The 25,466-nt window shown below is 38.2% G+C and overlaps 1 protein-coding gene across 6 annotated transcripts in view; it reads right to left on the bottom strand.

Moving 5' to 3' along the window:
* The window catches only part of NOL4 (nucleolar protein 4), a 410,102-nt gene extending 385,903 nt beyond the window's left edge, over positions 1-24,199 (bottom strand). For 4 of the 6 annotated variants that reach the window (XM_082354304.1, XM_082354303.1, XM_082354305.1 and 1 more), the window contains exon 1: positions 23,813-24,199. In XM_082354304.1, the coding sequence (XP_082210430.1) occupies positions 23,813-24,076 (264 nt within the window). In that variant the 5' untranslated portion in view covers positions 24,077-24,199. Of the gene's footprint in view, positions 1-22,665; positions 23,667-23,812 lie in introns of those variants that run through there. The other 2 variants (XM_082354306.1, XM_082354307.1) reach the window with 2 other exon arrangements.
* Positions 24,200-25,466: the final 1,267 nt, after the last annotated feature.

Raw genomic sequence — 25,466 nt, 5'->3', positions numbered from 1 at the left:
GGGTAGAGTACTACTCAGCAACAAAGAGATGCAAACTATCGATACACACAAGAATTTGGTTAAGTCTCCAGGGAATTATACTGAGTGGAAAAAAAAAAAAAAAAAAAAACGCCAATCTCCAAAGGTATGTTATATGTATGGTTTCATTTCGAAATTGTAAATTTTAGAAATTTAGTATAGATTGGTGTTTGGAAAGCTACAGTTAGGGGTCATGGGGGGATAAAGGAGACAGGAGAGAGATGAGTATGATTATAAAGGGGTAGATTGAGGTATCCTTGTGTTGTTGGAACTATTCAGTATCTTGAGCATGTAGTGGATACACACAAACCCAGACACATAATGAAATTGTGTGGAATTTAACACACACACACAAACACACACACACACATGAGTACAAGTAAAACTGGGGAAATCTAAATAAGACTGGTGGAATGTATCAATATAATTATACTAGCTATGATATTACACTAGAGTTTTGCAAAATGTTAACCATGAGTGAGAAGTGAGTACAGATGAATCTACAGTGATCTCAATAAAAATTTCAATTAAAAAAAGAGGGGACTTTATTGGGAGGAACCAAGATGGCAAAGTAGAAGGACATGCTCTCATTCCCTCTTGTGAGAACACCAGAAACACAACTAGCTGCTGGACAATCACTGACAGGAAGACAGTGTAATTCACCAAAAATGATACCCCACATCCAAAGACAAAGGAGAAGCCACAATGAGACGGTAGGAGGGGTGCAATCACAGTAAAATCAAATCCCATAACTGTTGAGTGGGTGACTCACAGACTAGAGAACGCTTATACCGCAGAAGTCCACCCATTGCAGTGAAGGTTCTGAGCCCCACATCAGGATTCCCAACCTGGGGGTCCAGCAACGGGAGGAGGAATTCCTAGAGAATCAGACTTTGAAGCCTAGTGGGATTTGACTACAGGACTTCAACAGGACTGGGGGAAAAGAGACTCCACTCTTGGAGGGCACACACAAAGGAGTGTGCGCACTGGGACCCAGGGGAAGGAGCAGTGACTCCATAGGAGACTGAACCAGACCTACCTGCTAGTGTTGGAGGGTCTCCTGCAGAGACGGGGGGTGGTTGTGGCTAACCATGGGGACAAGGACACTGGCAGCAGAAGTTCTGGGAAGTACTCCTTGGTGTGAGCCCTCCCAGAGTCTGTCATTAGTCCCACCAAAGAGCCCAGGTAGGCTCCAGTGTTGGGTTGTCTCAGGCCAAACAACAAACAGGGAGGGAACACAGTCCCACCCATCAGCAGTCAAGTGAATTAAAATTTTACTGAGCTCTGCCCACCAGAGCAACAGTCAGCTCTACCCACCACCAGTCCCTCCCATCAGGAAATGTACACAAGCCTCTTAGATAGCCTCATCCACCAGAAGGCAGACAGTAGAAGCAAGGAGAACTACAATCCTGCAGCGTGTGGAACAAAAACCACATTCACAGAAAGACAGACAAGATGAAAAGGCAGAGGGCTATGTACCAGCTGAAGGAACAAGATAAAACCCCAGAAAAACAACTAAATGAAGTGGAGATAGGCAACCTTCCAGAGAAACAATTCAGAATAATGACAGTGAAGATGATCCAGGACCTCGGAAAAAGAATGGAGGAAAAGATCGAGAAGATGCAAGAAATGTTTAACAAAGACCTAGAAGAATTAAAGAACAAACAAACAGAGATGAACAATACAATAAATGAAATGAAAACTACACTAGAAGGAATCAATAGCAGAATAACTGAGGCAGAAGAACGGATAAGTGACCTGGAAGACAGAATGGTGGAATTCACTGCTGCGGAACAGACTAAAGAAAAAAGAATGAAAAGAAATGAAGACAGCCTAAGAGACCTCTGGGACAACATTAAACGCAACAACATTCGCATTATAGGGGTCCCAGAAGGAGAAGAGAGAGAGAAAGGACAAGAGAAAATATTTGAAGAGATTATAGTCGAAAAATTCCCTAACATGGGAAAGGAAATAGCCACCCAAGTCCAGGAAGCACAGCGAGTTCCATATAGGATAAACCCAAGGAGAAACACACTGAGACACATAGTAAGCAAACTGGCAAAAATTAAAGACAAAGAAAAATTATTGAAAGCAGCAAGGGAAAATGACAAATAACATACAAGGGAACTCCCATAAGGTTAACAGCTGATTTCTCAGCAGAAACGCTACAAGCCAGAAGGGAGTGGCATGATAAACTTAAAGTGATGAAAGGGAAGAACCTACAACCAAGATTACTCTACCCAACAAGGATCTCATTCAGATTCGAAGCAGAAATCAAAAGCTTTACAGACAAGCAAAAGCTAAGAGAATTCAGCACCACCAAACCAGCTCTATAACAAATGCTAAAGGAACTTCTCTAAGTGGGAAACACAAGAGAAGAAAAGGACCTACAAAAACAAACCCAAAACAATTAAGAAAATGGTCATAGGAACATACATATCGATAATTACCTTAAACGTGAATGGATTAAATACTCCAACCAAAAGACACAGGCTTGCTGAATGGATACAAAAACAAGACCCATATATATGCTATCTACAAGAGACCCAATTCAGACCTAGGGACACATACAGACTGAAAGTGAGGGAATGGAAAAGATATTCCATGCAAATGGAAATCAAAAGAAAGCTGGAGTAGCAATACTCATAGCAGATAAAGTAGACTTTAAAATAAAGAATGTTAAAAGAGACAAGGAAGGACACTACACAATGATCAAGGGATCAATCCAAGAAAAAGATATAACAATTATAAATATATATGCACCCAACATAGGAGCACCTCAATACATAAGGCAACTGCTAACAGCTCTAAAAGAGGAAATTGACAGTAACACAATAATAGTGGGGGACTTATAACACCTCACTTACACCAATGAACAGATCATCCAAAATGAAAATAAATAAGGAAAAAGAAGCTATAAATGACACAATAGACCTGATAGATTTAATTGATATTTATAGGACATTCCATCCAAAAACAGCAGATTACACTTTCTTCTCAAGTGCACGGGGAACATTCTCCAGGATAGATCACATCTTGGGTCACAAATCAAGCCTCAGTAAATTTAAGAAAATTGAAATCATATCAAGCATCTTTTCTGACCACAACACTATGAGATTAGAAATGAATTACAGGGAAAAAAACGTAAAAAACACAAACACATGGAGGCTAAACAATACGTTACTAAATAACCAAGAGATCACAGAAGAAATCAAAGAGGAAATCAAAAAATACCTAGAGACAAATGACAATGAAAACACGACGATCCAAAACCTATGGGATGCAGCAAAAGCAGTTCTAAGAAGGAAGTTTATAATTCTACAAGCCTACCTCAAGAAACAAGAAAAATCTCAAATAAACAATCTAACGTTACACCTGAAGGAAGTAGAGAAAGAAGAACAAACAAAACCCAAAGTTAGTAGAAGGAAAGAAATCATCAAGATCAGAGCAGAAATAAATGAAATAGAAACAAAGAAAACAACAGCAAATATCAATAAAACTAAGAGCTGGTTGTTTGAGACGATAAACAAAAGTGATAAACCATTAGCCAGACTCATCAAGAAAAAGAGGTAGAGGACTCAAATCAATAAAATTAGAAATGAAAAAGGAGAAGTTACAACAGACACAGTAGAAATACAAAGCATCCTAAGAGACTACTACAAGCAACTCTACGCCAATAAAATGGACAACCTGGAAGAAATGGACAAATTCTTAGAAAGGTGTAACCTTCCAAGACTGAACCAGGAAGAAACAGAAAATATGAACAGATCACAAGTAATGAAATTAAAACTGTGATTAAAAATCTTCTAACAGGGCTTCCCTGGTGGCGCAGTGGTTAAGAATCTGCCTGCCAATGCAGGGGACACAGGTTCGAGCCCTGGTCTGGGAAGATCCCACATGCCACAGAGCAACTGGGCCCGTGAGCCACAATTACTGAGCCTGCGCGTCTGGAGCCTGTGCTCCGCAACAAGAGAGGCCGCGATGGTGAGAGGCCCGCGCACCGCGATGAAGAGTGGTCCCCACTTGCCGCAACTAGAGAAAGCCCTCGCACAGAAATGAAGACTCAACACAGTCATAAATAAATAAATTAAAAAACGTGAATTTCTTAAAAAAAAAAAAAAAAAATCTTCTAACAAACAAAAGTCCAGGACCAGATGGCTTCACAGGTGAATTCTATCAAACATTTAGAGAAGAGCAAACACCCATCCTTCTAAAACCCTTCCAAAAAATTGCAGAGGAAGGAAAACTCCCTAACTCATTCTATGAGGCCACCATCACCCTGATACCAAAACCAGACAAAGATACTACAAAAAAAATTACAGACCAATATCACTGATGAATATAGATGCAAAAATCCTGAACAAAATACTAGCAAACAGAATCCAACAACACATTAAAAGGATCATACACCACGATCAAGTGGGATTTATCCCAGGGATGCAAGGATTCTTCAGTATACACAAATCAATCAATGTGATACACCATATTAACAAATTGAAGAAGAAAACCCATATGATCATCTCAATAGATGCAGAAAAAGCTTTTGACAAAATTCAACACCAATTTATGATAAAAACTCTCCAGAAAGTGGGCATAGAGGGAAACTACCTCAACACAATAAAGTCCGTATACGACAAACCCACAGCAAACATCATTCTCAATGGTGAAATACTGAAAGCATTTCCTCTAAGATCAGGAACAAGACAAGGATGTCCACTCTCACCACTATTATTCAACATAGTTTTGGAAGTCCCAGCCACGGCAATCAGAGAAGAAAAAGAAATAAAAGGAATACCAACTGGAAAAGAAGAAGTAAAACTGTCACTGTTTGCAGATGACATGATACTATACATAGAGAATCCTAAAAATGCCACCAGAAAACTGCTAGAGCCAATCAATGAATTTGGTAAAGTTGCAGGATATAAAATTAATGCACAGAAATCTCTTGCATTCCTATACACTAATGATGAAAAATCTGAAGGAGAAATTAAGGAAACACTCCCTTTTACCACTGCAACAGAAAGAATAAAATACCTAGGAATAAACCTACCTAGGGAGACAAAAGACCTGTTTACAGAAACCTATAAGATACTGATGAAAGAAATTAAAAATGATACCAACAGATGGAGAGATATACCATGTCCTTGGATTGGAAGAATCAATATTGTGAAAATGACTATACTACCCAAAGCAATCTACAGATTCAATGCAATCCCTATCAAATTACCAATGGTATTTTTTACGGAACTAGAACAAAAAAATCTTAAAATTTGTATGGAGACACAAAAGACCCCGAATAGCCAAAGCAGTCTTGAGGGAAAAAAACGGAGCTGGAGAAATCAGACTCCCTGACTTCAGAATATACTACAAAGCTACCGTAATCAAGACAATATGGTACTGGCACAAAAACAGAAACATAGATCAATGGAACAAGATAGAAAGCCCAGAGATAAACCCACACACCTATGGTCAACTAATCTATGAAAAAGGAGGCAAAGATACACAGTGGAGAAAAGACAGTGTCTTCAATAAGTGGTGCTGGGAAAACTGGACAGCTACATGTAAAAGAATGAAATTAGAACATTCCATAACACCATACACAAAAATAAACTCAAAATGGATTCGAGACCTAAATGTAAGACAGGACACTATAAAACTCTTACAGGAAAACATAGGAAGAACACTCTTTGACATAAATCACAGCAAGATCTTTTTTGATCTACCTCCTAGAGTAATGGAAATAAAAACAAAAATAAACAAATGGGACCTAATGAAACTTAAAAGCTCTTGCACAGCAAAGGAAACCATAAACAAGATGAAAAGACAACCCTCAGAATGAGAGAAAATATTTGCAAACGAGTCAATGGACAAAGGATTAACCTCCAAAATATATAAACAGCTCATGCAGCTCAATATTAAAGAAACAAAAAACCCAATCCAAAAATGGGCAGAAGACGTAAATAGACATTTCTCCAAAGAAGACATACAGATGGCCAAGAAGCACATGAAAAGCTGCTCAACATCACTAATTATTAGAGAAATGCAAATCAAAACTACAATGAAGTATCACCTCACACCAGTTAGAATGGGCATCATCAGAAAATCTACAAACAACAAATACTGGAGAGGGTATGGAGAAAAGGGAACCCTCTTGCACTGTTGGTGGGAATATAAATTGATACAGCCACTATGGAGAACAGTATGGAGGTTCCTTAAAAAACTAAAAATAGAATTACCATATGATCCAGCCATCCCACTACTGGGCATATACCCAGAGAAAACCATAATTCAAAAAGATACAAGCACCCCAATGTTCATTGCAGCACTACTTACAATAGCCAGGTCATGGAAGCAACCTAAATGCCCATCGACAGATGAATGGATAAAGAAGTTGTGGTACATATATACAATGGAATATTACTCAGCCATAAAAAGGAACGAAATTGGGTCATTGGTAGGGACATGGATGGATCTAGAGACTGTCATACAGAGTAAAGTAAGTCAGAAAGAGAAAAACAAATATTGTACATTAACGCATGTATGTGGAACCTAGAAAAATGGTACAGATAAACCGGTTTGCAGGGCAGAAGTTGAGACACAGATGTAGAGAACAAACATATGGACACCAAGGGGGGAAAGCCGTGGGCGGTGGGGATGGTGATGTGATGAATTGGGAGATTGGGATTGACATGTATACACTGATGTGTATAAAATTAAAGACTAATAAGAACCTGCTGTATAAAAAAATAAGTATAATTAAATTTAAAAATTTTTTTAAAAATACAGGGCAAAAAAAAAAAGAGGGATTAGGGAGCAGGAAGAGTCTCAGTATCCTTTCTGTGTCTCTGTGTCTCTCTCTCTTTCTCACACTCACACACACACACACACTCACACACACACACACACACACACACAGTTTTCTGCCTGGAAAGCAGCATATCTACCAGAACTAGAGCTGCTCCACCAAGTGAGGATGAAAGCTATATTACAAATGGCAAATAGGAAAATAGGAGCCTTGATCCTTATGACATCAGGACTTTGCCACATCATCCCTTGACTATCTACCTTTAGACAGTTTTTGGAATGAGAGAAAAAAAAACTTCTGCGTGTTTGAAAAATGAACACAATGTGACAAGTGCTAATAAGGCAGCATAGACAGGATATACCTCTCCTCATTACATCCTGCCTCATCTGACTGCACTCTGTACAGTTCCGACTCAACAAAAATGCTATTTGTTGAGAACTAAAATGGCTCTGAACAGAACCTAAATCTGTGCATACATAATACACAAATATAACACCGTATTGCTCCACAACCCCATACATGATCTCGTTCTCAGGATCTCTGCAACAAGAGGAGAATCTATACCTCTTGAGAGTGAGTTCTAGATTTTATCGAAAATAATCTCAGCCAGTGATTAGTTCTTGTGGTCTGCAAAAAGCATTTTTAATCCACTGGTCCGTACAACAATCTTTATAATAAAATTATTTATGATACTTGTCTTATATAATTACTTTTCATTTCAGTTTTCTGTAGTTCCCTAATGCTTGGATTTTTATAATTTTGAATATATGTACTATATTTCAAAGTAATCATTTGGTTTATATGAGGAGACTTAAAATGTATTGTGGTCAAACTCTATCCTGGATAATAGGTAAGACAAAGAATGGATGAAGGAAAAAATCAGTCCCTACCCTTCCCTTGGCCATTTGTGTTCTATTCTAGAGCCATGAGCTTCTCCTCAAGCATATTATTTTCCTGAATTGTTTCATATAATTAATAAACTCTAAGACACCTTTATATTCTCCCTAGGCATAGGTGATATTTCAGCATTGTATTTATTGGGAAAAGGAGGAGATGACGATGACAAAAAGGGGAAAAATTAATATTGAAATTCTTGGTTGTCCAAAACTGACACATGAATCATATGTATTGACTCATTTAATCATCACAGTAACCATGTGAAATAGCTATCATTTACTCTCCTTACTTAACATATGTTAGAATTTTTGAAGTGTTAACTGATTTCTTCCATTTGACTTTCTATGTGTATCCTGTTCCTTTCCCCAAATTGGGTTGTTAGGGCTATCCATAGTGACTCCCCTGGGGAAAGCTTGTGATGATGACACACATTGTTTAAAAAAGTTCAAGTCTTGGATTTTCAGTTTCAAAAGTTTACTTGGACTTGCAAGAGCCTGAGCTTTGGAGCTTTAGAAACCTAAAGCCTGGAGACCCGTCACATAATATGTATGCCATAAGAAACAGACCTGAATAAATGCTGAAAAAGTAATAAACAATTTCACACTTCCTGTGAGATAACAATTCTCTCAGTGGGTGAAGACAGACACAGAGGAAAATGTAAGCTGCGTATTCATGAGTTCCTGAGAAGTTCCCTGCTGTCTATGCCTCCCTAAAGTCTAAGCCTAAGAGTTCTGAGAAGCTAAACCCAGATAGCTTTGGGAATTCCTGAAACGCCAAATATAATAGGTGGGTGGCTTGTTTTTAAATTTTGTTCTGCATCTGACATAGTTTGTGAGCAACAGAACAGAGACAGCCAAATGCGATGCATATTAGTGTGAGACAGTCTCACAAGTTCCCGAGAGTAGCTGAACTCATCCCATCATATCAAGAAAGACACTCATGCAGCTCAATATTAAAAAAACAAACAGGGCTTCCCTGGTGGCGCAGTGGTCGAGAATCTGCCTGCCAATGCAGGGGACACGGGTTCGAGCCCTGGTCTGGGAAGATCCCACATGCTGCGGAGCAACTGGGCCCGTGAGCCACAATTACTGAGCCTGCGTGTCTGGAGCCTGTGCTCCGCAACAAGAGAGGCAGCGATAGTGAGAGGCCCACGCACCGCGATGAAGAGTGGCCCCCGCTTGCCACAACTAGAGAAAGCCCTCGCACAGAAACGAAGATCCAACAGAGCCATAAATAAATAAAATTTAAAAAAAAAATTAAAAAAAACAACCCAATCAAAAAATGGGCAAAAGACCTAAATAGACATTTCTCCAAAGAAGACATACAGATGCCAAGAGGCACATGAAAAGCTTCTCAACATCACTAATTATTAGAGAAATGAAAATCAAAACTACAATGAGGTATCACCTCACACTGGTTAGAATGGGCATCATCAGAAAATCTACAAACAACAAATGCTAGAGAGGGTGTGGAGAAAAGGGAACCCTCTTGTACTGTTGGTGGGAATGCAAACTGATACAGCCACTATGGAGAACAGTATGGAGGTTCCTTTAAAAACTAAAAATAGAACTACCATATGACCCAGCAATCCTACTACTGGGCATATACCCAGAGAGAACCATAATTCAAAAAGACACATACAACCCAATGTTCACTGCAGCACTATTTACAATAGCCAGGTCATGGAAGCTATTTATCGATAGACAAATGGATAAAGAATTGTGGTACATATATACAATGGAATATTACTCAGCCATAAAAAGGAACGAAATTGGGTCATTGGTAGAGATATGCGTGGACCTAGAGACTGTCATACAGAGTGAAGCAAGTCAGAAAGAGAAAAACAAATATCGTATATTAACGCATATACGTGGAATCTAGAAAAATGGTACAGATGAACCAGTTTGCAAGGCAGAAATAGAGACACAGATGTAGAGAACAAACATATGGACACAAAGGGGGGAAAGCAGGGTTGGCGGTGGGGGGTGGTGGTGGGATGAATTGGGAGATTGGGATTGACATATAAACACTAATATGTATAAAATAGATAACTCATAAGAACCGGTTGTATAAAAAAATAAATAAAATAAAATTCAAAAAAAAAGAACAAAATACCTAAGAAAGTCCTGTATTTGCATATTCCCTATATTCAGAAGCAAAGTGAACCACATTACCAATCTACATGACAGGAGTAAATTGAATGGGGAAATGTACATCTCAGCAGATACCGTTACCATCATCAGATAAACAAGGCCCAGCTACCTCTCCCTCTAAGGCTGTGAAACTACATGAACCATCCTCATTCCTCAGAACCCCAGGCAAAGGGGTACTTTAGACTTACTGAGATTATCAGGAATTAACTAAAATTAAGTTTCTGCTTTCATTGGGTTTCATTTGCTCTTCTTTATCTAGTTCCTTAGGTGGAAGCTTAGAGTATTATTTTGAGACATTTCATCTTTTGTAATATAAGCATTTACCACCATAAATTTTCCTCAAAGCCTTGCTTTAGGTTCATCCTGTAAATTTTGATATGCTACACTACCATTTTCATTCTGTTCAAAATATTGTCTAATTTCCTTTGGGATTTCCTCTTTTGCCTATAGATTACTTAAAAGTATGTTGTCTAATCTTTAAATACTTGGGGAATTACCAGATAATTTTCTCTTATTGATGTGTAATTTAAATCTTTGGGTTAGAGAATATCCTTTGTATATTATATATATTTATATGTATCACATCTACATAGATTTTAAAACCCCACAAGACAATGCTATAATTTTTGCTTTCAAGAGTCCTATATATTTTAAAGACTACAGAAGATGAAAAATAGCCTATTTATAATTTCTGTTGCTCTTCCTTTTAATCAAATAAAATAAAAATGGGCAAATTAATTAAATAAATTTTTCAAAAGATAGTTATGGTATAGATACTTGATTAGGTATTTGTAAAGCCATAAAAATAATTATCAAAACTATTGGGGAAATTTTAATAATTTTAAATGAAAAAAGCACAATTCAAAGTTATATTAAACTATTATTATAACCCTATAAAGTATGCTAAGTACCATATTTTAGAAAGCAATTTAATCAGAAGAGAGCAACCAGAACATCAAGGGAACTGGAAATAAGACAGAATGATTGCCTAGAAGGAAGATTTCTAAATGAGTCGGATAACGGACCCCGTTTTGTTGCCTCCCTAGTACCCATTTTCCCCTTCCCATCTCAACAGCTCTCCAACGTTCTTTTGGAGATCTCCTCAGTGTATATAAGTTGATTAGATATAGAGGCTCTGAACTCCACCAAAACTGACAAGAGATTATAGTATAAAAATTAAATTACTTCACTTATACTGAGAAATACAACTTAAATATTCCCAACATCAGCAACAGTTGGACCAGTGCATTCTCTCTTTAGTCAAGTCATGTGGGAACCCAAATAATCAAAAGGTAGCTTGTTAAATATGGGTTTAAAGAGGGCGTAATAATCTCACATGACTACGTTAGGGCATTTGGCTCATCTGGATGGAAACATTTTCTTCCATAATAGGGATATACCTTCAGGGAGCACTAAGCTCTTTGTCATCATGACAGTATATTATTTTATCAGCACTGCCAGTATGTGTATCTTTAACTCATATGTCCATGGCTGACCAAACACCACTTATTATAACTTTCTATACTGGTGCATAAAGCTCTTGTTATCCTTTGTGAAGCTGTCCACTTAAAATAGAAAAACTTAAGTGAAGGACAGGAATAAAGACGCAGACATAGAGAATGGACTTAAGGACCTGGGGTGGGGAGGGGGAAGCTGGGGCGAAGTGACAGTAGCATCGACATATATACACTACCAAACGTAAAATAGATAGCTACTGGGAAGCAGCAGCATAGCACAGGGAGATCAGCTCGGGGCTTTGAGACGACCTAGAGGGGTGGGAGAGAGAGAGTGGGAGGGAGACGCAAGAGGGAGAAGATATGGGGATATATGTATGCATACGGCTGATTCACTTTGTTGTACAACAGAAACTAACACAGTATTGTGAAGCAAAATTAAAAAATAAAATAAAATAGATAACTAAAAAAAAAAAAGTTAAAGTTAGAAGGCAGAGAAGATGATATATACACACTTCAATATCAAATTTTCATTTAATACATGCTAATATATAATTATTTGTTAAACTTATGATAAGACAAAGATCTCTTCTTTAAGTATGGGTCTACTGATTGGCATTCCAAGTGTATAAGCCCCCCAATAATGCATTGTCTATGACTTCTAGTTTCAGTTACTTTAAAGTAGAATGAGAAGTTAGTTATTACTTGTAAAGTAATCTAGGCTGTGCAGAAACCTAAGTTTTCTTCTTTTTTTCTCTATTTTTCCTAATTGCTTTTAAACAATTAACATTTATTTTGAGCCTTTCTAAAGCACTGAATTTAAGTTCATGCACTCAATTCATCAGTTTATGAAATATTTAAATCACAATTATGATAATAATTGAAATTCACTAAAAAGGATGTGGGAAAAACATAACCAGTAATATGCACTCAACTCAATTTTATGTGCACAAGGTATAAGTAACTACAGGGTAGATTACTGTGAATGAATCTGTCCACACCCTGGGAAGAGAGAGTTTTGGTTAATTCACTAGTTAGTGAAGTTCTATTAAGAGATCTTTTATTATATTTTCAAGCAAAATGCCATCTAGCCTTGATTTGAAAATCGCATCTAGTTAGGTCAGTTGGTTAGAGCATGGTGTTATTATGACCAAGCTAGACATTAGATCCTCATATATGTCACTTAGCTTTGCCCCACGTTCCTAGATTAAACCCCTAAAGCCCTCTAGCCATCTGACAACTTCAGTCATGTTCACCTATAAGTATCTTCTCTGTACCCCCTCACACTGGCAACCAACCAAAAGAAAAAGAATAATTTCAGAAATGTTGGCCAACATTATCTCAATGACTACTATCTTTATATATAATGACGAGACCCAAATATTCAAGTAATATTTTCTGAAAACATATTTTAACTTTTAAAAAGGAAGGAAAATAACTACTAACAACAAAAACACCCACTCTCTGACTGTAAGACAAGTTATTCTTTCTTATTACCAAAATGATGTTTCCAACTTCCTGAACTTATATTCTGAATCTCCTTCTCAACCTTGCAGTTTTCTAACAGCTCTGTAACTGTGAGAATAACTAGCACAGATGAATACTTGATTAAAATTAGGAAGAGTGGAACATAAGAGCCTATTGGATAAACCTCAGATAGAGAAAAAGGAAAAAAAAATCAAAATAAAGATTTTCTCTTCTCAACATAGAGAGGGGAAAATAATTACCAGTTCCAGCTAATATCATAACAGAAGAAGATAGACCTATTAATGTTATTTTCTATATTTTATTCCCCAAATACTAGACAGGTCTTCTTTATAAGGTATAATATTATAACAAATAATAATTTAAAAATAAAATTATAGAATAGTTATTTCTAATAAATGATAATGGATGCTATATTTTGTTATTTTTCTCTATATATTCAAGAATACTTAAACATACATTAATATAATTATGTGAATAATAATGTCTTTTGATATGTGCACTCCTCTATCTCTATCCTCCCACGAAAAACCTAAAACTGCAAGCCACCTCATATTCTATTTAGGAGACAGAATGAAATATAATGGAATATATGATGGAAGATAATGAAATAAAGAGTTTTTAAGTAAAAACATTGAGAAAAATCAAAATAATATACATGTGTATATATATACATATGCATATATATTATTAGGAATATATATATTCCTAATGTGATAAATCATTAAATATTTAAATGATCTGTTAGAAATTATATATTTCACTAAATTATGGACCATCTCATCAAAAACTATTAAAATGGCAACACATTAGGCATTAGGCCAGAATATCATTTAAATTATTCCCAGTTGTATCTTAAACCACAAATAATATTAGTCAAATACGCTTTTTAAAAAGTTGTTTTAACTGAGCAAATGCTTTTTGGAAAATTTAGACCAAAAAATTATGTATTAGCTTTCTTTTGCTATATAACTGCAAATTGGGTGGTTTAAAACTTCACAGACTTATTATCTCACAGTTTCTGTGTGTCCAAAATCCAGCACATTTTAACTGGGTCTTCTGCTCAGGTTCTCTTAAAGCTGAAATCAAGTGTCAGACAGTTGCATTCTTACTTGGAAGCCCAACTAGGGAAAGACCCACTTCCAAGCTTCCTTTGATTGTTGCCAGAATCCATTCCTTGTGGTTGTAGGACTTAGGTCCCCATTGTTTTGCTAGCTGTTGGCAAAGCATGCTCTCAGCTCCTAGAGGTTGCTCTCAGCTCTTAACCACATGGCCCCCTCCATCTCAGCAATAGAGAACCTCCCTTACACTGAACCCATCTCAGACTTTGAAACTCTCTACTTCTTCTGCTATAAGCCAGTGAAAAAACCTCTGCTTTTAAAAGGTTAACGTGATTAAGTCAGACCCACCTGAAAGAGCCCCCTTTCTTCAAGCTAACTGTGCCATATAACATAACATAATCATGGGAGTGATAGCTCATCATATCCACAGGTTCCACCCACACTCAAAGGGAAGGGAATTAAACAAGTGTGAGGGTCATTTGGGAATTATCTTAGAATCCTGCCTACCACAGTATACAAAAATTGGAGAATCATAGGGAAGACGCTTAGTGGCAGAGACTGGCATGTGGATTTAAAATCACAGAAGTCTGAGCAAGAAACAACTTGGAGTAAGATTTAGAATACTGCCTTAAAGTATAAAACTCCATATTCTAAGCAATATTTGAAACAGTAACTTTACTTTGAAAAGGTCTGTGCTTAAATAAGTATTCTGTATAGATCTCCCCTGGGTTTTTAGAAGGATTTCTCTGGGAAATCTTTGTAGTTGTGGATGTAGTAACAACTAAGAGGTCAAAAATTACCTCCTCAACTCCAAAAACAAAAAAAAACAGTTTATTATAAGATGATTTGATCCATATTCCTTTTAAATGCCTTTAAATCTATTTTTTCTTATATTTCACAAATCCTATTTTTAACATGTTATTGGAATTAATAAAGTCTGAAATTTGTACAGCATGATTCAATTACACAAAAATATCAAGCTACTGTATTATATTGATTTACTGCTTGATAATTTGATTTCAATACCTGTATAACATTTATTTATAACTATAATATTTCAAACAATATATTGAACCAAAGGAACTATTTAACTTTTATTCTTTATTCATCTGATTTATATTCTGCAGCATAAACCAAGGAGAGACCTCAAGTCCCTACCTATAAGACCTAAATCATAACATCCCTGCTCAAATACTTTTGGTAGCTGCCATTCCCTATAGAATGAAGGTCAAACTTTTTAACAGGGCAGTAGAGGTTTCCCATGATTTTGCCCCAGCCTACTTTTCCAACTTCATCTTCCACTGTACCCTCACTTCAGCTAGCCTTGATTGTGTACCATCTCCTCAACTTGCCTTTGATGAAATAAACTCTCACTTCAAGCAAACCAACAGCAAAAGTGTATAACTGTTTTATGGATGTCATGGATTTGAATGGCTAAGAAACTATTTTAATGTGTAGATTAAGTACAGAGGCACCCCACCCTGTAAGAGAGGAGGTGATATTTTAGCTGAAGTGTAAGGTCTTAACCAAAATGATTTACTGTGAGGCAACATTGTACTAGGGATTACAGTAATTGTCTCCAAATTGGTATATGCACACCCCGGGGAATGCAAGAGATGACCTACTGAGATGAAGAAAAAATATTAAAATGTATGCTTATATCTATTTAATATCAGCCTTATATATTTATATTTTTGAAAGTGTGCTATGTGTTAAGTATTGATACAGAACTATATGTAATTTATAAAAATACACATACTGGGGGAATATTTAATTTTTTAAATCATTGGAATGCATTATTTTAAAAGTTTGGAGACCAAAGCAAGGACTTTGGAATCCCACTGAAATAGTTTCTTATCCCAGCTCTAACACTTAGAAGCTGTGTGACTTTAGAAAGTTATCTTAACTTAAACCACAATTTTCTCAAGTATGTAATGAAAAGTGTTCATACTGTAGGACTATTGTGAACATTAAAGTGGACATTTTTTTAAAGGTATTAGCTCAATCTTTAACCAATATATATTAGGAACTTGATAAATGTAAAGATTATAACATTATTATTAATCGTGTTACATTCAATACTTGCTATTGCCTAAAGAAGAAACATGCTCATTAAAGAGCTCTAGATGACAAGCAAAGTCACTAGTTTCTCAGCCTTAAAAAGAGCCCATCCTTGTGCCCTGTGGGTGGGACTATAAGATAGTATAACTGTTAAGAAAAACAGTATGGAAGTTCCTGAAAAAATTAAAAATAGAACTACTATGTGATCCAGCAATCCCATTTGTGGATATACATCCAAAAGAATTGAAAGCAGGGTCTTGAAGGGACACCCTTCACACACTCATTTTCAGAGCAGCACTATTTTCAACAGCCAAAGGTGGAAGCAACCCAACGTCCATTGACAGATGAATAAACAAAATGTGGTAAGTACATACAATAGCATATTATTCAGCCTTTAAAAGGAAGGAAATCCTGTCACACACTTTAACGTGGATGAATATTGAGGACATTATGCTAAGTGAGATAATCAATCACAAAAAGACAAACATTGTGTAGTTCCACTTATATGAGGTATCAAAAGTAGTCAGATTCACAGAAAGTAGAATGGTGGTTACCAGGGGCTGGAGGGAAGGGGAAAAGGGAAATTGTTGTTTATTGGGTATAGAGTTTCAGTTTTACAAGATGAAAAAGTTCTGGAGATCTGTTGCACAGCAATGTACGTATACTATTGCACCATACACTTACACGTGTAAAAATGGAAAATATATATTATGTGTTTTTTACAATTTAAATAAATAAATATAATTTTTTTAAAAAAGAGTTCCCAGTACGGCTATGAAACTAGTTGTGTGGTGGTAAATAAGAAGTTCCCATCTGTGGTATTGGACTGGGAGGTGATTTTCATTTATTCCATTAATACTGAGCACCAGTGAGGTATTACACATTGTGCACTCCCTTCCTTCAAAACAGGTTTTGGAAAAATTACTAAATTATCAAGCAATAGACATACTGCATGGTATGGTGTGGTAAGAATATGGTCGGTCAATTCAAGAGATATTAAGTTAGCAGAATCAACAGTACTCTGTCAAGTACTGACTATAAGGAGCGAAGAAAAGGGAGAAATCAAGCATATCACACAGATTTTTGGCTTGGATAGGTAAGCAAATTGTGTTGCCATCCATGGAAAAAAACATTTTTTAAAAAGAGGTCAGATTGGAGGACCTAGGATGGGGGAATGGAGAGAAGAAAAATTCATTTTTGAATTTGTTTAATTTTAGGGGCTTTGGAATATCTTGATGGAAACATCTAGTAGAAAACCCAAAACACCGATCTGAACCCCAGTAGATGTGCAGTAAGTCCCCAGAACAGAGACACAACTGAAGCCATGGACATGAGTACCATTACTCACGAGAAAGAAAGAGTGAGAAAAGGAATTCAAGACATATCTTAGTGAAATTATTTAATTTCAAGGATACCTATGTAAACAATCCATGAAATCTGGAAAACAGGTTTGCCTTAGATTTTAACAGAGCTAACACAATATCTATAATGTCTGGTGGAAAGAGTGAAATGAAGAAATGACACCTAGATAAGTTGCTCTTTAGGTACAAAGACAAAGGACAAATATTTTCAATTGCATATAAACCTTAAAGAATAGAACACAGGAACCCTTCTTTAGGAAAAAAAAAAAAAGATGATAAGGAATCACAGTTAATCAACTGATGAATCAAATAATTTAGAAGTAAAGAAAACCAGGTAAAAGAATGGATGATAATCATTTAAGTACAGCAAAGGAAAATATCAATAATTGTAAGAAGAAAATTACGTACTATAACATAAATATAAAAAACCTTGAGAGTAGAAGAAATTAGATAATATAACTGATATAATACAATCAGATATATAACAATTATAATATAATCAATATAATCGATTATAAACAGGGAGGTAAGTAATAAGGAGGTGAGAAGTGAAAATATATTTGTCTCTTACCTATGATTGGAGAAAGTCAATTATATGGTATAAAATTGAAGTCTGTAGTTGAAAAACTAAATGTAATTCACTCTCAATGTTTTTCTTAATCTTTTCTATTAATTTCAGGAATAAATACCTCTGTGAAGAAGCCTTTATTAGCAATTTTTTGAATTTCGTGTATTTCTTTTTCTTTTGTTGTATTTTGGTAATATTATATTTTATTCTTACCTAAATTAGCATATAATTATCATACTAGTTTCAGAAAATTACTTTTGCTGGTCCATGTACAGTATCACTATCAATCATTATGTCTCATGTTCTTTTGGCATACATGTTTAGAGGGACATCTATAATCATGTTCAAAATTAGCTAATGGTGGTTATATCTGGGCAGGAGACTAGCATGAATTTTTAGCATTTTTTTCCTTTTCCCTTAGATTTTTCAAATAATGAGAATGTATCACTTTTAAGAAGACAAAGTCATTTTTATTTTCTAAAAATGGAGTAGGCAGAATAAATATGTGAAAAATACATTAATACATACATATATATGTATCTTGTATTTTAACTCTGTTACAGTGTGATTTTTTACTTCAGAACACAAATTATAATTACATCATGGTGTTCTTGCTTTGTTAATACTTAGAACAGCTTCTGTTTTTTTAGTATTTACTACGTGCCAGGCATATGCTACGTATGCTATATGCTTAGGAAGTATGAATTATGATTATTAATTCTTATCCCAAACTAATTAGGCAAGTAATATTATGTACATTTACAAAGAAGAAACTGTGTCTTTAGTTAAGAAACTTCCCCTAATTCACAGGTTCAGTAAATGTCAAATCCAGGATTTAAATCTTGCTATAAAATCTATACCCTACCCCACTATACCATGTTTGCTGCCATCCATGCCGTCCATGAAGTTTATCTTGTTATCCCAGGACTATGAAAATAAACGTAACCTAGAACACATTAGTTTCACTTTAATTTTCCCAGTTAGATATAAAAAGTATTGGCAAATACAACAGTTATTAGTGAAAGGTCTTTATGATCTTGACATGGAGATGGAAACTTTGGAAGCTCTGTTGCCACATCCCTGGATTTCCTTCCTCATCTTTCCTTTATCCCATGCAGAAAGTCTAGAGTTAAAATCCTGACAAGCAGAATCTCCGCTGGCTCAGGAGGTTTCTAGAGGGAATATATATGAGTGCTGAGTCTTGCCCCTCACCTCCACTATAGTTACTAGCAAGACAAGGAAGAACCAATGGAAAAGTCAAGGACTCGTATCTTAGGAAGTAAGTGTGGGATAGTCCTCATATACTACGAGGGTCTGATTTCCTCCTAAAATTCAGGGGGGTTATCTCTACAAGCCCTTTGCCCCTTAATCCTCACGGCCAACTGGCCTCTAGTAAAGGTACCCACATTCCCTGAGAGCCTTAAGGAGGCGCTGTGCTAGGGACTTGCCATGGATGATGGATCCCTCCCAACAACTCACAAGGAACCACTAAAGTCAGCTTATAAACCACAATGCTGAGAATCATACTTGGGATCTCTTTAACCCTCCCCCCGCAAAAGACCTACGGTAGAGAGTGTCCCAAAATACTTAAATGAAGAAAAAAATGCATTGGTCATCAATAGCAATTCCCACTAGTATGGAAGTATTAAGAGATAAGCAAAAAATTGCTCATATCTCACTGACTACTATTATGATTTGTCTCTGTGTCAGAGTTACAAAGTATCATCATGTATAACTGGCATGTCCCTCAGATTTGTTTTCTAGAATTTCTATAGCAAATTCCAGATCAAGGCCCAATACATATGATGTGTGCCTCAGGCATGGGGTTAGGCCAAGCGGAAATGTATACAGACTCCTTATGTACTATTTCCTTCACTCTGACGTGGTATAAAAAATAACCAAAAACCATAGTCAGAGAACTAAAAAAACAGTAACTGGTTATGAACCAGTCCATGAATATTCATTCTAATCACTGTACAATAATCAATTAGTAGTATACACAGCAAGAAAATATGAAATCTGAGGCTACAGATTGCAGAACTGAATAAATCATCAGTTTTAAATGACATAACTAGAGATAATGCATTTTCTTTTCTGGATGAAAGATTCATTTATGTTTCCTAGTGGAATAAATAAAGGGAAAAAATACACATGAATGGTAAAAAAAAAAAAAAATTAAGCCAAAGTGTCTGTTCCTACAAATACAGGTCAAGAAAAGCATTGTTCACATTATTTGATTTTACAGTTTGGATATTCATTACCTTGTTTGCTTAAGACTGAAAAAAAAAAAAGAAATGTGAGTTTACTGAATTTCCTAATGTTTTATACAATGCAGTCAACTTTTTAAAAAATACACGTTAACACGTTAATAATATTACTAGCGAAAAGTTGTAATGAAATTTCTGGTTCTTTTCTAAGTTTACCTTTCCTAATATCAAGTGGTAGAATGTGCTCTGGTGCTTTACATTTTAAATGTGATGTTTCAACTAATGTTGCCAGAAAACAAAATGTCAATGAGGATGCAAAGCTTCTAAAAACAAACTAAACTAGAACTATCAAAGACATAAAATAGAGGAACCATAGTAATGCTAATTTTAAACGGTCACTGATTAAACATTTTTTTCCTAATCAATGTCAGGCATTTGCTATATCTTTTTCAGAACTGTTTTTAAGTTATTCATAATTTCATACTTGTAAATTTCTCACATGTTTAATGAAGGAACATAAAAATAATAGTGGTAGCGTGGAAAAGAACTTAGATGCAATGCTCAACAAACCTTACATATGTGTGTGTGTGTATGCGCACACGTGCACACACACATTCCCACTCCAGACCTAAAATGGCTGAGTTGCAGGATGTTGTTGTTTGGTGACCAAACAGTATCTCCTCAGCCACACAGTAATCTAAACAGTGACAGATATGTCCCCTCAGTTTTAGGCATGGCCAGGACAAATATTAAAGGGCATGTTTATCTTCTCCAATATTCCACATTTTTAAGTCAGTTGTCACTTGCTTGATTTTATCATCAGTTACGTTTTGTCTTCAGGGGGGGAAAGTATTTGCAAAGCTACATATGTTCTTTTGGAAAAACAAGAGGTAGAACCGAGCTTCTTTCAGACTGAAAGATAGTCCTGTTTCAGTTAAGTCTGTGTGGTGTGTCTGCTCTCTTCTAGTCCGACCTCCCAGTTGCTATCAGTCTCCCTTTCTTTCATTAAACACAAGGAGTTAATTAGCCTCAGCCTGTCCTCTCCCCTTCTCTCTTTCCCTTTTTGCAGTAGTAATGATGTCTAATTACCGGCAACAGTGGGTTACTGCAACACCAGGCGCAAATCTCTCTCAATGACAGCAAAGCCAACCGTGAACCTTCAAGCCTCAAAAAGCTAGCATGATTCTTAGTCTATGTGAAAATACCATTCAAATACAGTACTTTCTTTCAACCGATATATGCCTTTGAATGAAAAGAAAAAGATATTCTTTGTCTTTCTGGTGACTGCACTCCTGTTATCATAAAGAACAATCAACATATTTTTAAGGAAGAAATATTTTGAGATGTGGGGAAACACATGATAAAAGGGGATCTTTATTTTTTAACTCATTGAAATGTTGATTGGCTGTCTCTCAGAGAAGGAGGAGCCTATAATTCTATGTCAGGAGCAGCATAAAAATTTCATAAACAGCAATAGGAGAGTTCATGAATTAAAAACATCTGCAACATTTCCAAACGGGTCTGAATGAAGATCAGAGCTCTTAAATACTACACGGGAAACCATTATCCAAGAACATCACCTAAAGGATTACATTTTCTCCCCTAACTATATGGAATCCTTACTGAAAAGAGATACACGTGTTACTTTATCATTAACCCTGGAGTTGTTACTCTATATTAGATGTTTTAGCAGCAATTCTTTAACACTCTGCATTAATTTTTCAATGAAAATATGCTATCTGAGCATGTGAATGCTGGTTTGAATTACTGGCATCCATGTTTATCTTAGCGCCTCTACAACCATTACAGAATTTATGTTAGAATTTTGAATTAATGTTTTAAAAAGGCACACCTGTTTATACATACAGTGGATGTAACCAAATCCATGCAAGTCTAAACTCACTGGAGCAATACACAAGTGAAGCTATCCGACACGTAAACAGAGGTGCCTAAGTGTAACATAAAAAAAAAGAAAAGAAAAGAAAAACAAACTCTCAAGCTAGCAATTTAAAAAGAAAAAACATAGAATAATTAAATAATATTCAGGTAAATATATCTTAAATGATTATTTTATTCATCAATTAGCCCCCTATTGCCCAAAGGAAAATATATTCACATGCTGTGAATTCTAATTTACTTTGTCTAACAGTAAGTTATTTTTTTAAAATCAGGTTCTTCATGTTACTCCCAATAAAAATGAATCAAAGCACTTCATTCTATGTGACAGACTTCTGGCTCATCCAGATGTAAATAAACCTCAGTTCATCCATGCTCATTACTTAGTAAAGCAATCTCACCATTGTCTTTAGCAATGCCACATGTTAAAAGAGAAGGCTGCATTTATAGATCGACCTTCTAGAAACCTTCCAACAATGGCACATTTTTTTAAAAAACAGCAGAACTTTTATGTGTGTTTCCATTTCACCTTTATTTCCATGTCCCATTTTCCATATAAATTTCAAAAGAAATATACTCCCTTCAAACAACTACCCCTAATTAATCTCAAGAAACCATAAACTGCTCTCCAAACGTAAAAGAGTCCTCCAAATAATCCTTTGAAAAACCTTTCATGCACATATTTCCAATTGAATATACCTCCGTTTGATAGAGAAGAATAGCTTTCAAGGCATCTCGTTTCTAGCATCCTCCAGGAATACTGCACGAGAAACAGTGGCCAGTAAGGAAGGGAGGAAAAGGAGCAAATGCTCAAGAAACCCGAAAGCGAGGCAAAAATGCACAGGATGCCAGATACCCTCCCCCACCCCTACTCCAGACGAGTACCCACCTAGCATGATGAAGAAAGAGGTCTTACGGATCTGATCTGCAATCCTACTTGCAGCCCACAGTTCCCATCTCCTTAAAAAGGAAATTGACGCTGCCGCCGCTCCCCAACCTCACAGGCTTCTGCCTAGTAGGCTGAGGTATACTGAGCTCTCAATGCCAGCGCCTGGGCTTAGAGCTTTGTGGCCATGAGACTAGAGCCATCCCAGAACAAGGAACAAATACGTACACCACTTGACTGCGCCCAAACCCATCTCGCTTTGTTGTTCATCATGTAGCTGCGGCTTTATTTGTGAAAGGGGGAAGCGAGGAAGGGAATGGGGGCAATAGGAGGAGGAATCTCCAGGACCTTATCTACAATCTCAATAGTCGTGGCAAGATCTCCGGGAGTGATCAAGGCGATCGGACAGCCCGGTGTCTCGCAATAGCGGCGGTCTAACAATAAAACCTGATAGTGTCCGGGGGAAAACCCCACATCCACGACCAGCGCCACGTTTGGGCTTTGTGCCAATAAGGAGACACTGTAGACTATCGATCAGAATCGTCTATTATCAGAGCGTGCGTCTGGGGTTCCAGCGTGGCCTTTATGAGCAGTGGCGAAGGCGGGACACGCGCCAGGCGCCCAGCGAAGGACGTGGGACAATGGCCCAGCCCGAGGACGCGGGACGCCGCCCGACCAGGGGATGGAAGCTCCAGCAGCGTGTCCGGGAGCCCGGAGGCCAGGAGGGCTGCGCGCTCTGAAGGTGCGCTGCCGCTTTAAAATAAAGGACCACAAAGACTCCACATTGGGGGAAACGCGCCTGGCTCACACGACTGGGGACGACTTGGGGAGGGGGTTGAGAAGGGTGGGGGCAAACGAGCCAACGGTGGCTCACGGCTCCCCCTTTCTCCCCCCCCCCGCCCCCCCCCCACCGCCGAGCTGCTCGGGCAGACGAATAACAGAGGAAGGCGAGTCACTCACCGTGGTCTTGACCGGCACGTAGAGCACTTGCTTTGCGCCGCCGCCGCCCCCGCGGACCTCGTCCGGCTGACCCAGCTGGAAACCCTTCGATTTGACCCAGAATTTAAATTTGGCGTTGTCCGTGGAGCTCGACTCGCAGCCGTTGAGGAGCTGGACGATCCGCTCGTATTTTTTACGGGTCACCGTCTTGGTCTTGCCTGAGTCCCCGTAAGTCCTGAGGCACCAGTCCTGGAACTGGCGGTACATGTCGCGCTCACTCTCCATGTTCCCTGCTCCCGGCCGCCGGCCGGATGCTCCCAGCGCACTTCGCACCTGTTCACCCCGGGCTCATGAAAAATGCAGCTCCCGCCACGATGTAGGGACGCGAGGTCCCGGCCGCCGCCAGAGCCTGCCTCGGGTTGGGGGGGGCGGAGGAGAGGAATGGGGAGAGGGGAGGAGGGTCGGTTGGGCACCAGCGATCAATGCCCTGTGCTACCAAGTCTCTGGTTCGTTCGTAATTGCGACGGATGTCTTGGACGCTTTTCTCGTCCTCTTAGTAATGGGTCTCTTTAATACTGTGGGAGTAGGACCATCCTAACAGCATCTGGCCCGGAGGAGCTGGGTTCTGAATAATTAAAATCCCATTCCTTGGTTTATTAAAAACCCACTATTGACTTGGGGTGGTCCCTCGACGCCTCGCCCGGGGCTGTGTCCGGGGCAGGCAGGTGGAGCGCAGCGCCGCCTCCCCGCGCGCGCCCCAGAAGCTTCCCCAGCCTCCGGCCCCACGGTCCAGGAGCGAGGGCTGCGCCTCTCTCAAAAGCAGCTGCCCGGCCGAGCGCCTGAGAGCCCGAAGGGCAGCCGGGTCCCCGGGCTCTTCTTCCTCCAGGGTCCTGTTCCGCTTCGGCCTTCCCTGCGTGGGGCGTTCAGGGACTAGAAAGAGAGAAAGTTCTTACCTGTCATGTTGTTAAACCTATCAAATCCTGCTACACAGGAAATTTTTTAAGGTATTTTTAAAGCGGCATAAAATGTCATTTCTTCAGATGCATTTAGGCTAAATTCCAGTCCCAGAGGTAGGTTCCAGGAGTTAAGTCCCAGAATTAGCAAAGCATTCACGAAGATTTGGCCATAGTTCTATAGGATAGCCTTTGGTACCCCAAACAGATATCCGTTCCAGGGGGATGTGGGTAAACGAAGGCAGGCCGCTGGCGGCGGGTCTCCCGGATAATGATGGGGTCCCCAGACAGGACTCCTCTGGTCTCTGGCGAACTGGGTACAAGGCATAGAAGTAAGTTTATGATACAGATGCTTAAAACCCTTTGCATGAAATTAGAATATAGCGAGGTATCATTTTCCCATTGCTTGGTTACAGTTTGCAGTTCACACGGGAGGTTTCGGATGTCTATTTTCCCCCTGCCACGTCATGGACACCCCCTCCACCGCTCAGAGTAGCCAAATATGAGTTCCTCCGGACGATTTCTCAAGCAAATGAAATCAGCGGTTCCTCCATTCAGGATTTCCATCCGTTACAGAGCTTGGAATAGGGGAGTTCCCATCCTCCTCGCACTGCGATTGCGGCCGCTCCTCTTTATTCTACTCTCTGCGGAGGCCCGCGCCCGTCCCGGGAGGCGGCTCTGCCAGCAAGGCGGCCCGACCGGTGCTCAGCGCCGGGTCCGCC

This window comes from Balaenoptera borealis (genome assembly GCF_965194805.1).
Source record: "Balaenoptera borealis genome assembly, chromosome: 14".
Classification (NCBI taxonomy): Eukaryota; Metazoa; Chordata; class Mammalia; order Artiodactyla; family Balaenopteridae; genus Balaenoptera; species Balaenoptera borealis.
The sequence above is the reverse complement of the archived record's forward strand: the minus strand, read 5'-3'. Positions and strand labels throughout refer to the sequence as shown.